Consider the following 15,128-nt stretch of genomic DNA (forward strand, 5'->3'; position numbering starts at 1 on the left):
GAACCTCTTTCCATCCGGTCACAGGAAGTTAGAACCTCTTTCCATCCGGCCACAGGAAGTTAGGAACTATCACCGTTCTGTCACAGGAAGTCAGAGAATGTCACAGGAAGTTAGAACCTCTTTCCATCATGTCACTGGAAGTTTGGAGCTGTCACCATCCTGCCATTGGAAATTAGAACGTGTAACAGCAACTTAGAACCTCTTTCCATCCTGCCACAGGAAGTTAGGAACTATCACCGTTCTGTCATAGGAAGTGGGGCGCTCTCCCCGTTCTGTCACAGGAACTTAGAACCTCTTTCCATGCTGTCATAGGAAATCAGGGGCTATCGTCATCCTGTTACAGGAAGTTAGAACCCATCCCCATCTCCATTCCAAGCCCTGGCTGTCCCTGTGGACACACGGGAAACTGGGCCTGGAGCACGAGACCCAGCGAGGCGGGTGGGGAACAGACCTCACTGCCTGAGCACAAATCTGGCTTCCTCACTCTGTGACCTTGGGAAGGCCTCCCGACTCTTCGAGGCTCAGTTTCCGCATCTGAAGAATGGCACTCAGGCCACTCTCACGGTGCAGTTACGGTGCTCGCGCTAGAGAACGCTTGGTGATGAGTGGCCAAGCACTTGATAGATGGCAGCGGCCGTGACCGCTAGCGGTGGAGATGACCGCCTCCGGGGTCATCTCCGTGCCCCGCCAAGAGCCCCGTGTAGCCGTGACCACGGCCTGGGTGAGGGGCCGGGCGCCCGGACGACACTCAGAGGGCAGGGTGCGCCCGGGGAGTGTGGCCCGGCGGGGGGTGCTCTGCCGGCGAGAGGGGACACACCTCGCTCCCGGCACGGCCCTAGACCCCGGCCACCCAGCGCCCCCTGAGGGTGTTGGAAGAGGCTAGTGCCTGAGTCAGCGGCCCGGAGGTCCACGGCACCTCCCGCAGGTGAGTGAGGGGTGCTCTTCCTTTAGCCGAATCGGCCAGAGGGGTGGCGGGAGTCCCTGCCCGGCGAGCCCCCGCTTTCCCTCGCGCTCTGTTGTGCCTCCGCTTGCTGAATTTGCTCTAATCCTTTTCTTGTCTCTCTGTCCACTTTTCTTGCAGCCGCTGCGAGCGCTTGCCTTGCCATGAGAATCAGGAGTGCCCCAAGCTGCCTCTGAGAATAACCTACTACCACCTCTCTTTCCCCACCAACATCCAAGTGCCCGCGGTGGTTTTCCGCATGGGCCCCTCCAATGCCGTCCCTGGGGACAGCATGCAGCTGGCTATCACCAGCGGCAACGAGGAGGGCTTTTTCAGCACCCGGAAGGTGAGCCACCACAGCGGGGTGGTGGCCCTCACCAAGCCCGTCCCTGAGCCCAGGGACTTGCTCCTGACCGTCAAGATGGACCTCTATCGCCATGGCACCGTCAGCTCCTTTGTGGCCAAGCTTTTCGTCTTTGTGTCCGCAGAGCTCTGAGCACTTGCTTTGGGCCGCCGGGGGCTCCCTCTTGTTGCTTTCCTCGCCCTCCCCTCCGGGATCTTAATAAAGTTTCAGCAGGCGATCCTACCCAGCATGCCTCACGTGCCTTGGTTTTATCTCGCCCGGGGGGGGGGGGGGGGGGGGTGCTGTTCATCACCCTGGGGCGAACCAGGCACCTGCCACTGCCTGGTGCTCCCACGCGGTGACGGAGGAGTGGTTTTCATACGCTCGTATGCATCTGGGAGTCCCTGTTGACGGAGGTCACCGTCTACACCGCCAGGGAGCCCGGGGACGGGGTTAAGGAGGCGCGCGTGTATCACCTCAGATGAATGAGCTCTCCTCCATTTTGCGTTGAGCCCAAGGGCCGAGGCCGTCATTGAAAAGAGGGTATCGGGCTCCTTCTGCTCTCGTTCTCTAGATGTGGAGACTGAGGCCCAGAGAAGGGGCAGGGCTCGGCCAGGGTTTTGTGGCCTATTTGTAGCAGAGCCGGGCCGCGGGACCAAGTCTCTGGCTGCGCTTGGTGTCCTGGCTGTATTGCGTGGAGCTGACCCTTTAACGGAGTCCAGAAAACTCGATCCCGAGCCTCTCGTTCTGTTTGTCTTGATGACAAGCCTGAACCGGTGGGAGAAAGACCCAGAACACAGTTGCAGGATCTTGGCGGCCGCTCTTGCCCGAATACGGTTAGTTGCCTCGGCCGGGGATCCTGCCCCCTGCCAGGAGGAGGAGGCAGAGGATAAGACGATAGATGTGCCACTCGTTGTGCTTCGGGTCCTTCGTGTGCATCGCCTCAGTGTCGCAAGGCAGGTGTCCCATCCCCACGGAGACCCAGAGACAGCAAGTGATTTGCCCAGGCTCGCACAGCTGGTGTTTGAACCCTAGCTTGCCGACTCCCGAACTCCAACCATTCCATTCTCACAACACCTTCAACGTGGGCCTCGACCCACCCACCTCTCTTCATTTCCTCCACCACGATCCCAGCCAAACCATGGTCACCGGTCCCCAGAGTGCCCTTCGAGGCCCTGTATGATTTTGTCCTTGCACGCGTCCCCAGCCCGACTACAAATTGTCGCCCCCTTGCTCCCTTCCCTTGAGCCACACCGCTGAGTTCTTTGCTGCCTCAGGCCCTTTGCACACGCTTTGCACCCTTGGCTCCAATGTTGGCTAAAGCTCAGCTTCAGTGCTCCTTTCTCAGTGAGGCCTTCCTCTCGGCTCAGCTCCTCTGTCAGTCTTTCTCCTACCTCGCGCTTCCTTTGTTATGCTTATCACGGTTTGCACTTCCCATTTATCCGTGTTTCTGTGTGTCTGTCTTCACCACCCGGAGGGCTCTGGGCCGGCAGAGACCAGCTCTGTCCCCTTCAGCGATGTGTGTCCCTAGCTCCTGGCGAGGTGCCTAACACACGGGAGATGCTCTGTCCATGCCCGTTGAGGGAACGGATAACTTTCTACCAACATTGGCGTACGTCTCTAGCATTTCTGTGACTGCCGATGCTGTTTCCAAGCAGAAACCCGAGGGGAAGGCAGAACGTCACAGGGGAACCAGGATATTGCGGGGTCCTAAGATCCTTCCTATAGTTCCGTGTAAGTTGGTGCGGGGGAGGGTGTGCTGGCCTCGCTGTCCGGCAGGGAAGACAGATGCGCAGTAAACGCTATGCCTTGTGCCTGTTGACAGAGTGCCAGTTGAACTACCGTGGAAGCCAGTCACCTCAAGCCTTCCACTCTGTCTCCCATACCTCTCTCTGAGCATGTCTGGTCTGTACCGGCTCCCAGTCTCCCATTTTCTAGAGCATTCTCCAAGCTGCAGCCAGAGGACCCCTCTGAAGGGCCAGCCTGGTTATGTCCCTCTCTCGTTAGGACCGTCTGTGATTCATTTGCCAGCGGGTCAAGTCCGGCTCTCTTGGAATGGTATCCAAGGCCATGCTCGATCTAGCCTCTGCCCACATTTTCAACTCTATCCTAGCTCATCCCCTCGTTCTAGTCCTGCAGGGGTGCTTGTCCTCCCCTGAATGTGCCTTCTCTTGGCTTTAGCGTGTGCCCTGCCACCCTCCTACAAACTGCTATGTTTCTTGAAGGCTTAACTCAAAAGCCATCTCCTCAGTGAAGCCTTTCCTTAACCTGAGCTCATCTGCACATTTTCCCTGTTATCTTGTGATTGTTACTTTTTATTACCCCTACTGCACTGGGACCTTTCGGAGGACACGGATTATGTCTGTATTCTCGACACCTGCAGTGTTTGGCCTATAGAAAGAGTTCAGTAAACAACTGAATAAATAAATGGATGGACAGATGGATGAATGGACGGATGATGAATGGATGATGGGAAGGTGGATGAATGGATGGATGGGTAGATGGATGGATGGATGGATGGATGATCGATGGATGGTATTTTCAAGGCTAAGTTCAAATATCCCCTCTTCTGTGAAGTTAGCAAGGCACAGCAGGGATCCGGTTATTGTATTCAAGTATTCCTTCCCCATGCTCCAGATTATCCAGGTTGGAAGAAGCCCTTTTCCTTCATGTCTAGGAGGGTTGAGTGGGGGGGAAATGCTCAGGGGCTTTAGAGGCCATGCAGTGACCTTACAGAGTTTGCCAGAGTCCCCTGTACGACATTCCCACCAACTGACCATCCAGCTTAGCTTGCGCTCTCCCTTGTTTGTAGAAGTCCCTACATCTTAAGGTGGCCCGTTCCATTTCAGGACGCCTCTGCTGTCTCTGTGTGTGCGCCCGAGTGCATATGTGGGGCTGATATCTGCACTACCTGGAGGTTTCTCTCTGCCCTGCAGTTCCTTGGGGCTATACCGTCATAGTCCTACATCGTGCTGCTGAGATCATACAGTGCAGAAAAAAAATAATAACCAAGAGTTTGAATGTCCTCCTGGCCACTGACTAGTTCTGTGACCTTGGAGAAGTCATTTGCCTTTCAGAGCTTCAAGGCCCCCGTCATGGATTATGTTGAAAATTACATGTGATTGCAGATGAGGCCCTATCTGGTATATATAGTCGGCAGTCAATAAGTGTTGGCTTTTTCATTCACTGGAGGGAATGTGAGTGTCCATTTGGATCTTGAGTTCAATGGGGAATGAAGGTTCAGAGGGTCTGGATGTGTCTAAGGTCACTGCCATCACCTCGGACTCCTAGGACTCTGCACTTCTGACTCCCATCACTGTCCTAACCCAAGCTCCCCAGGGCAAATGATAATAATCATGGCTATCGTTATCGTAATGATAATAATCATGACTATGATAGCTAACACATGTACTGCTTGCTGAGGGCCAGGTACTGCTCCAAGCATTAAATTGAACTCTCCCAACAGCCTTGTGAGGAAAATACGGTTATGATCCCACTTCACATTGGAGACATGGAGGCATAGAGCAGATAAGTAACTTGCCCAGAGTCCCACAGCTGGTCTCAGGTGGAGCTGGGATTCACACCCAGGCAGTCTGGCTCTGCCTCCTGTCCTCCGAAACCCTGTCCCCTGCTGTCCTGAATGCCGTGAAGCAGATAGGATTGCTGGGATCAGTCAGTGCCGGTTGGATTGTTACTCTGGCCTCGTCTCTGAAATCATTGGATACAAGCCCTATTCTATGATTCCCAAGTATAGAGGAGGCAGTGTAGTGTAGAGGGAAGAGCTGTAAAGACTAAGTGAGATGTAGTGACGGAAAGGAATGAAATCTGGCCATTTTCAACAACGTGGATGGAACTGGAGGGTACGATGCTAAGTGAAATAAGTCAGAAAAAGACAGATGTCAAATGATTTCACTCATGTGTAGAACTTGAGAAACTTAACAGAAGACCCTAGGGGAAGGGAAGGAAAAATAAGGTACAAACAGAGAGGGAGGCAAACCACAAGAGACTCTTAAGTACACAGAAAAAACTGAAGGTTGATGGGGGTGGAAGTTTGGGCCCTGAGGAAAATGGGTGATGGGCATTGAGGGCACTGGTTGGGATGAGCACTGGGTGTTGTATAAGTGATGAATCACGGGTATCTATTTCTGAAGCCAAGACTACACTGTATGTTAGCTAACTTGACAATTAAAAAAAAAGCCATTTCAGCTATGAGATTTTGGGTAGAGAAACTTAAAATTTTATTATATTACATGGTCATTTGGTAGTAACCTTATCCTCACATAGCAGCATCACTGTTTTCATTAAGTAAATAGAGTCCATGATGTACTGACCAAAAATAAATAAACCAAAAGACTAAGTGAGATAATGTGTGCAAACCCTCTAGCACAGAGAATCTGGAAAGATGCAGCAGCATAGTGTTTGAAGCTCTCTGGATTCCAACCCAAAACACACAAACAACTAGACAAAAAATTTAAATCTACAGAAAATATGCACAACTAAATGAAGTGACAGGATATCCCTACAAACCCCCAAATACAGTGTATGTCCATCAGCATGGTATCGGCACCTGTGCAGAAGAAAGCAGTGGGAGACTCCAGAATAGTCAACAGATATTCCCTAGAAAATACAGAGGACAAATTCTGGAGCAGCGGCTGAGACTGGGAGGCATTTACTCAGTCCATTCCAGTGCGTGCAAGGAGCTCATGGAAGCATTGAGGGAACGGAGCCATCCAGCCCCTAGGAACCCCTGAAACTGAGCCAGCGGGGCTTCCCTTAATGTCAGGATCTCACACTATGGAGAAATTGCTGGGTGGGAAATGCAGACTTGAGTAGGAAAGAGACAACAGACTAGATAAAGAAGGTCCAGGTAAATGTAGAGGAATAGCAGAGGGCCAGCTGCCCCAAATGACAGATAAGGGAGTTCTGTGAAGTCAGAAAAACTGTGAATGTGCCTTTTTCTAAAATTCCAGGAAAACTAATTCCACTTGAAAATGATCAACCAAAAAGTAGCAAGGTTGAGTCTCCTACAAAAATTATTGTAAGAAAGGAGATAATAAGGAACAGAATGGCATCCCTCCAGATAATGAAAATACATCAGTAACAGGTGTTCACAGTCTAGATCAAAACTGTAACCTATATCAAAACAGAGTAAGAGCACTAAGAAAATGATCAAAAATGTAAGAAAACTGTGGGTCAGAATTAAGAAAAACTGAGACATGAAGTGACAGAACCCAGGAAATAATTTAAAACTAAAGCAAAAAACAATTTCAGAAATATTTCAGAGAAAGAGCGACCAAAAAGAAGACAAATTTTATAAGTCAAAAAAAGAAGTAGAAGAGATGGAAAGGCTCGAAGAGAAAGTGACGGACATAGAAGACACACACAGAAGACCCACCATACAGATAATAGAAATCTCTGAAGCACTAACCCAAGACAAAGGAAAGAAATAAGTATTAAAAATGGTAACTCAAGCAAGTTTCCAGAAACTTAAAAAAAAAAAAAAAAGATTTGAAAATCCACATTGAAAGAACACAGCATGCCTGAACATATCTACTCAGAGCAGCAAATATCAAGACATAGTCTAGCAAAATTATCAGACTTTGTTATTTTTTTAATTTTAGAGAGAGTGTGAGCAGGGGAGGGGGCAGAGGGAAAGCGAGAATCTTAAGCAGGCTCCATGCTCAGAGTGAAGCCCAACGTGAGGCTCAATCTCACAGCCCTGGGATCATGACCTGAGCAGATATCAAGAGTCGGATGCTCAACTTAGTAAGCCACCTGGGGGCCTCAAATTATCGGACTTTAAAGGAAAGAGAAGACAGGGGCACCTGGGTGGCTCAGTCAGTTAAGCACCGACTTTGGCTCAGGTCATGATCTCGCAGTCCATGGGCTTGAGCCCCACATCAGGCTCTGTGCTGACAGCTCAGCCTTCTTCAGATTCTGTGTCTCCCTCTCTCTCTGCTCCTTCCCCACTTGTGCTCTGTCTCTCTCTGTCTCTCAAAAATAAACAAACATTAAAAAAAAAATGAAAGGAAAGAGAAGACAAACAGTGGGCATCTAGACAAAAACAGCAATGACTTATAAAGGGAAAAAGTATGTTGTCATCAGACTTTTTCACAGCAACACTTATGCTGGAAGAAGATGAATACTTAGGACCCTCAAGAAAACATAAGCCATGGAGTATATGCCCAATGAAAAAGACTCATGTGTACAAAGGACACAAACCATTATCAACATGCAAAAGTATCAGCCTGCAAGCGTTAAGCATAGTTGCTTATCCAACCACAACTAAGTGAGTATTGTAAGGACAGCATATAGAATGAATTGCTATATGTCCAAACAACGTAGATATAGCAGGTCTATAAAACCTGCAGGGAGAATAGGGAGGATGTATCCAAAAATATATATATTATTTTAAGTAATTGTGTTCGTGGTGGTGGTGGTAATTTTAGTCTTGCTCTTCTGAGACTACTGTGTCAGCATATAGAATAACTAAATAAATAATTATGGGATATTCTATCATCTCGTGTGTTCTTAAGAACCAGGATTGTGATACGGAAGAAAAGAGATTCCTCTGTAATACAGAAGAGATTAAAAGTCTGTGTGGTTCTCGTTTTGAATCAGAAATATCAGTAGGAACTCATGATATATTTTACCTTTAAAAATGTCCACTGAAGAGGCCTGGGAGAAATGGCCAACCCAGTAGCACCAAACATATCTGGTATCTTGATTGTGGTCTTGAAATACCGTTTACCGCTAAAAAACCAAAACCAAAACAAAACAAAGACTTCTCGGAGATGTAGCTGGGGCAGTAGAAGTACAAAATAAGGCTGGACCGCCCCGTCATACCAGAGAGCAAGAGAGCTACTGGACATTACTGGGGCCAAGTCGAAAGGACACAGGAGACACTCTGATCTTCCCTCTGGACAAAGATGGGAAAACTTGAGCTCCAGCAAAGGATAATCATTGCAGTGGGTTGAAACCCATCAAACAGTTCACATCCATGAGTTCATACCGATACTTGAAAAAATCAACGGGTAACCTCTGGATGATGAGAGAGAGCTAGCTCATGGTCCTGAAAACTTATAAAAATAAGGCAAGAATCGGGCATCATTGCTTTTCTTCTGTGAACTATACCCCACGGTAACCAGATAGCATATGAGTAGCATATGGAATACTCCTTGCAGAAGTATTCCAACTAATAGACTAAGAAGAAATGATAGAACCAGACTACCAGCATTTTGTAAGCCCCGATGAATCAGTGGCTTTAGGCCCTACGAGATAGTTAGACGCCAAGTGCCCCCTGATGGAAGACACGTCACCATCTGTCACCTTGCCAAAGGGACTGGGCCTGCATCTGGTCAGGTCCGGATCCAGCAGCCAGTGTGCAAGAAAGTCAGGGGACAGAGGCACACGCCACATCGCACCAGGAGGATGCAGCCGACGAGACCACGTGGAGGAGGCCGTACGGCTCAAAGGCTTCCAGTTTCTTAACAGACCAACTGTCTGGGAAATGAAAGGATAGAGAGGCAACCTGTGGATTAAAACGGACTTGAGAAGCAACACGTTTTTCTAACGGACAAGACTAAATGACTGTGTCTCGAGGTGTATGCTTGTATGATACAAACAATGAAGAAGCCCAGGTAGGCGACTGCTAGGACGGTCAGGACAGGGGTCCCGGGGGGTGCGGGAGGGCGCTGGGATCGATCTGGACGCATGATGGGGACTCGGGTGGTGGATGAGGGATCTCTCTCGTGACCTGAGCAGTGACCGTATGACTCATTAAACTACCTCTTTGTTCCGGGTGGGTGTTGCATTTATGTCTTATTTTACAATAAAGAGGATTTAAAATGTTTCTAGCCCACATATTTTAAACTCGCACCTGAAACAAGCCCCCGCCTCTTCTCCCTCCTCCCGATCTGTCGCAGGACACCGTGGGTTTGACTTCTCTGTGCCGGGCGCCGAGCTGGGCACCGCGTGCCCGTTCTCTCACTTACCCCCCCTGCGACCCACCTGACCCAGGGCTCCGGGAAGGCGGGACCGTGTCTCCCACGTTTGCTTCGGCATCCTTGGTGCCCGGCACCCAGCAGGCCCTGAAAACACACCTGTTGAGTGAGCGGATGAACAAATGTGTCTGCAGTTGTAGAAATGGAATTGGCAAATAGCCAAGCTTCGCTCACCCACAGCCAGGGCCGGTGAAAACGGGAGTGTGGGTCCCGGTCCAGGTCGCAGGAAGGGCCACGAGGCATCCCCGCCGAGCAGCCGGGCCGCGGAGGCCACTGCGGTTCTCCGCGGGAGCCGCCTCTGGACGGGCGCTCCCCACCTGGCCACCTGCTGGTCCTCCTGGATCCTGGGTCTCTGTGGGAGTGGCGGTTGCGACGTTCCCATCCGCCTCTTGTGCTGTGGTTCCCCCCAGGCTCCGCCAAGAGAAGACAGACACCGTCCGCTGCATCAAGTCCTGCCGTCCCAACGACGTCACCTGCGTGTTGGATCCCGTGCACACCATCTCCCATACTGTTGTCTCGCTGCCCACCTTCCGAGAGTTCACCCGCCCTGAAGGTGAGTGGCGACTCCCACGGCTGGAATCGGCGTGGGGGCCCCAAGGCAGGTCCCCGCAAGAGAGACGTCCCTGCGAGGCAGCCCCCTCAGGGGCCTCCCAATGCTTGAGCCGAGAGCTTGGCCCCAAGGAACGTCTCCTTGGTAGGATGTAGATTTGCCTCCGCATCTCCTCTGTGTCCCCCGAGCGCACAGCACCGTGCCGGCCCATTCCGGGCTCTCGGCTCAGGAGGGCGTGCTTCTTCTGGGTCGCAGCTGTCCGGCAAATATCTTTTTGGGTGCTGGCTCTCTGCCGAGCGCTGGGGAGTCAGGGAGGGCCTCTGGGAGGAAGTGACTTCCCCACCGGGGTCTAAGTGGGAGGTTCGTAGTGCAAGTGGGGAGCAGGGACAGAGGGGGGTGCCAAGCGGAGCAGAACTCCTCTGGAAAGGTCTGGAGGTAAGTCTGGGGGACAGTGGGCATTTGAGGAACTAAGCCCAGGTCTCCTGGCTGGGAGGGGTGGAGGCTTGGTAAGAGACAGGCTGGAAAGGATAAGCCTTACGGTGGGTGGGGTTGGGGCTTCTAGTCCAAGGCTTTTGGGAGCCATTACGGGGCTGCACCCGATGCTGACCACAGAGGGGCTGGATCGGATCCAGGGAGCCCAGGAGTAGAGCGGTGTGCCAACCCCCGCCCCTGCCGGCACCTGGTGGGAGGCTGTGTGTGGGTGCTGTTCTGCACGCCTTTTGCTGCCGGGTGTACATCCCCCGTGCTGGGGCTGCCGTGATCTCCTGCCCCCGCTTCCTCCGGGAGGGGAGGGGTTTCATCTCTGGCCTTGGGAGGAGCTCCACCGTGATTGATTCCTGCAGTAAACGTTGACCGGGCCTCCCGGGTGTCAGGCTCAAGGCCGGGCTCTGGGGCACAGCGATAGGAAGGACACCGTGAGCCTCTGAGGGCAGATGTATAGCAGAGCCAGCGTGACCACACCCCGTGTTTACCCTGCGACGGGGTCCCGCGAGAGCACATGCCAGAACATAAAAGGGGGGGAGGGGGGAGAGAGGGGTGGCGAGGGCAGGAGAGGCTCCCCAGGGACGTGGTCGCCTGACGGAGCTCGTTCCTCTGGCAAAGGGGCGGCACAGGATCTCCGCAGGGAGGCACGGACTCGGAGAAAATCGCCGACTGGGGTCTGCCGCGTGCAAAATGACACGTTCAAGCCAACCACATACAAATCCTTCCCAAACCGCTAACGGCCGGTTTTGTGGCCTCTCGGGCAGCGCCGGTCTCTGAGTGGATTCTGCAGGGAGTGGAGCGTGGCTGGAGACGCCCGTTGGCGTCACGGGCCCAACAGATCCAGACCTTGACCTTTAACGCTGAAAGGACCCTCAGTGGGCACCACCAGTCAGCCTCCTTCACTCCAAAGGCGAGGAAACCGAGGCCCAGAGGGAGGACGCCTCCAGATCACCCAGAGCCAGGGTAGAATCGGGGCCTCGCGCCCCCAGCCCAGGGTAGTCTGTCCCACTTCGTATCAGAAGGCCGCGGAGGTAGACACAGCCACCCATCTGCCCGGCGCTCCCGGAGAGGCAGCTTTGCTGACCCACATCACCGTGGGCAAGAGACCACCCACTGTCTTGCCCTTGTTGACCCCCCTCCCTTTGCCTCTCATCCACCTCCCTTCCCCTTCTTCCAGCTTCGGGAAGATTTATGACTAATTACTAATTGCTCCTCAGCTCTGGCACTGCCGATTACTCTATGACCTCAGAGAAGATCCAAGGTTTCTCCGGGCCTCAGTTTCCCTGCTGATAACAAGGGGGACAGGCTGTGACCTGTGAACCCTCAGGACCCCTCCGCCTTCTCCGTGCAGGGCTCCCGGGCACCGGGTGCCCGTGACCCAGGGGTGCATTTCTGGGCTCTCCATGCTGTGTTTCTTTCTCGCAGAGATCATCTTCCTCCGGGCCATCATGCCCATGTATCCCGCCAACCACGCCGACATCATCTTCGACATCACGGAAGGGAACCTGCGAGACTCCTTCGATATCATCAAGCGCTACATGGACGGCATGACTGTGGGTGAGTTGCCGGAGGCGTTCAGGTCTGTCCAGACGCCTCCTTGTCCTCCCGGCCAGCGGCCTGGCAGAGGCCCGCCGTGCCGGTCTGCTGGGACGACCTCTCTGGACCACCCAGCTGCCGTCTGAGCCCCCCTCCTAGAGCCTTCCTTGTCCTGCAGGGCCAGCTGGGGACCCCCAGGGCAACCGCGGGCTTGGAGTGGGGTCCGCTCCCGGCTGGGCCCGTCTCCCACCCGTGAATGGGTGCATTAACTGGGTCTCTGTGTCTCACAACCATGAGCTTCTGGCCATACCTCACAGGCAAGGTGTTTGTCTCAGGACCCAATCCCCAGGTCAGTGGGACCTGTTAGGATCTTTATTCTGGTGGTGCAACGGAAGGAAAGCAAATGAGGAGTCAGAGCCTGAGCTCTGGTCTCGGCCCCAGACGGCTGGCCTTGTGGTGTGTCCAGATGTTGTCCCTCCTGGCAGGTCCCGGGCACTGCCCCGCCATGGGAGCACAGAGCAGGGCTGGGGCCCTTCCGCTGGGGCAGAGAGGGAGGGGAAGGGCTCCATCAGAGGCCCAGGCGGGGAAGCAGGTGAGTCTGGGTAAGTGGTTCATAAACCTCTCCTGAACGGTCACGTTTTTATAGACCTTAAGTTCTCGGGGAGTGAAAACAATCCCGTGTACCATTCTGGACTTAGATGTAGACCCAGGGTTTTCAGAGCAGCTGAGCCCCCGGGGTCCGGGCCCTTTCCTCACGTAGGCCTCAGTTTCTCTGCGGCGAACGGGGGCAGGAGGGACTGGGCTTCGTGGTCTCCTAGGCCCTGGATTCTGTGAGGTGTCCGTCCACCGGGAGAAGCGGCAAGAGTGGTCGGCCCTGGAGCAGAACGTTCTGGAAGGAGGTCTCTAGGTGGCGCTGTTGGATCTTAGAACCCTGTTCCCCGCGCCCCCGGCGCCGCCGACCGTTGTTGTTAAACCGGCAGCTGGAGACAGGGAATCGTTATTCCCCTGTTGCCAAAGAGCCATTTATAGCGACTTTACAAGCTCTTAAATGGGTTTGCATGTTGTAAACACGACTGAGTCATTTAGGGGCTCCCCACCCCCAGCCGCCTCCTCCGCTAGTTCGCAGCAGGAATAATTAGTTAATTACAATTAATGGTACATTAGTCCTCCCTGGGATTCCAAGGGGAGGGCATATGCAGCTTGGCTGTGAGCCGTCGTGAAACTTCTGCACACCCTGGGCCTCAGTTTCCCCCATGTTAGATGAACAGGCCCTTCAGGGACCCCCGGGGCCTGGGGCTGAGGGCAGGCAGGAGGAGGCAGGGTCAGGGTTTGCTCCGCTTGGGTGGGGTGGTGGTGCCTCACCTGCAACAGCGGTGCCCGGGAGGCCCCCTCCTGCCACCCCTGTGGGCGTGGCTTCCACGCGGGGTAAATCACAGCCTTGGAACCGTACGAGCAGGACTGGAACCTTCGGATTTACTCGTTCATTCTTTCCATTCCTGCTCTTTTCCCCGAGCCCCCGTCTGTGCCAGGCCCTAGGCCGGGCAGTGCGGGTCCACAGGTGAATGTTTTGCATTCCAGCCAGGGAGACAGACGGCCCCACAAACCCATCATGAAAATCTGACACTGAAGACACCGATAAGCCTCTGTGGCCTGCGAGGGCTCTCGGGGGGTGGCCCCTTCGGTTTCCCGCTAAATCCCTCCTGGGTGACCCCAGCCAGGGGGTTGGGCAGCGGCTGGGCCCCGATCCAGTGCCCACCAGCGCGTTTTTCTAGCCGCATCTGTCCTCCGGACAGAATCAACCTGGGAGTCTCCGTTTCTTGGCTTCCCATCCACTGGGGCAGAAAATCTTGGCGTGTCGGAGCCTGGAGGCTCCTGGAGACCATCTCTCCCGATTCCTCTTTGTAGAGGGGGAAACCGAGGCCCAGAGAGGCGAGAGGGCGTGCTGTCCTTCTCACGGCGCCCCGGGGCAGAGCGGGGAACAGAACGGAGCCCCTGGGAATGGAATGTGGATAAGGCCACAAAGACAAGAGCGGCTGTCCCTCCCTGCACTTGGTCACGCGTGCCCTGGTCTTTGGAATCCAGGCTGGTGCTTCGTGGAGGAGGGATGGGCTGGCCCCGGGGAATGTGTTCCGCTTCCGGGCGGGCCCGGCTTCCTCGGTGTGACTGCAGGAGGCCCATCTGGCCGGGGTCCTGGGGTTTGCCTGTGTCAGCGTCCTCTCCCGGGTAGAGGACTGAGGCCAGAGGAGTCTGGACGGCAAGGTCTCGCTGAGGCGGCACCCGGGCGTGTTTTGGGTTGGACTCTCGTCTCTATACCTACCCGATCGTTGCTGCCTTATTTCTCTGCTTAGGGTCCCTTCCCTGGACTTCCTTAACCCTGCCTCTGTCCCAAATAACTCCTGTGCACCCCGGGGGCTTCTGGGCCTCTTGGGGTAGCCGTGCTGGCACATGCTGGCCCTGGACACGGGCACAGCACGGCAGCTCCAGGCGTGTCCACCTGCCCTGGATGGTTCGCTGCTGGCTCTGAGCCCAGGTGTGAGCAGCCTGCAAGCCACGTGTTCACCCCGCGTCCGTCCCGGGCTCGGTTCTCACAAATACCTTCAGGGACGGGTGTGACTGTCTCCCCGGGGGCAAAGGAGGGAGCTGAGTTAAGTAAGCACCTGGGACCCGGCATCAGAAACACCTTGGGGCCCCGGGGAGGTGGGGGGCGGGGTTTGCAAACTTGTTTTTAGTGGTGCTGTTCTCTTTTCAAGCAATGTCTTAGGCAGAAACCCTTGATGTCCTTGGGAAAGGAAGAAAGTGTCTTCCAGAGCCACGCAAGCCTCCTGTCTGCCGTGCGCAGCAGGATCCGGGGGCTCTGGGCCCAGTGTGAACCACTGTGCAGCCCCCCGCTGCCTGTCGTACCCGGGAAAGGACACCTACCTACTCACAGGTGTTGGCTGAACCCCTCCCCGCTTTAGGCCATGCGCTTTGCGGATACTGGACACCGGGGTCAGGAAGGCTTCCTGGAGGAGGTGTGGTCTGAGCTGAGTCTCCACACACTTGAAGGAGTGGCTTACAGTGAGTCCCAGGGGCAGGTGTTTCCTCCCCGGCCACAACCCCGTGACCTGGCGGGACTGTCCCCATTCATGGGTGAGGGGCGCTGGAGGCAGAGTGGGCCTGGAGCCCGGTCCTCCCTGAACACCCGGAGCTGGAGCCCACTGATGGCCCGGGCTGACTTGGGCAAAGTGACTGAGAATTTGGGTCCTAGAGAAATAACAAGGGTACAGACCGCCA

General features: G+C 54.3%; 1 protein-coding gene across 2 annotated transcripts in view; it reads left to right on the forward strand.

Annotated features, from left to right (window-relative positions):
* The window catches only part of FBLN1 (fibulin 1), an 84,989-nt gene that overhangs the window by 50,200 nt on the left and 19,661 nt on the right, over positions 1-15,128 (forward strand). The window contains exons 15-16 of one of the 2 annotated variants that reach the window (XM_049626503.1): positions 9,697-9,839; positions 11,745-11,876. In XM_049626503.1, coding sequence (XP_049482460.1) covers positions 9,697-9,839; positions 11,745-11,876 — 275 coding nt within the window. Of the gene's footprint in view, positions 1-1,081; positions 1,527-9,696; positions 9,840-11,744; positions 11,877-15,128 lie in introns of those variants that run through there. The other variant, XM_049626504.1, reaches the window with a different exon arrangement.

Source organism: Panthera uncia, chromosome B4, assembly GCF_023721935.1.
Source record: "Panthera uncia isolate 11264 chromosome B4, Puncia_PCG_1.0, whole genome shotgun sequence".
In the NCBI taxonomy this organism is placed as follows: Eukaryota; Metazoa; Chordata; class Mammalia; order Carnivora; family Felidae; genus Panthera; species Panthera uncia.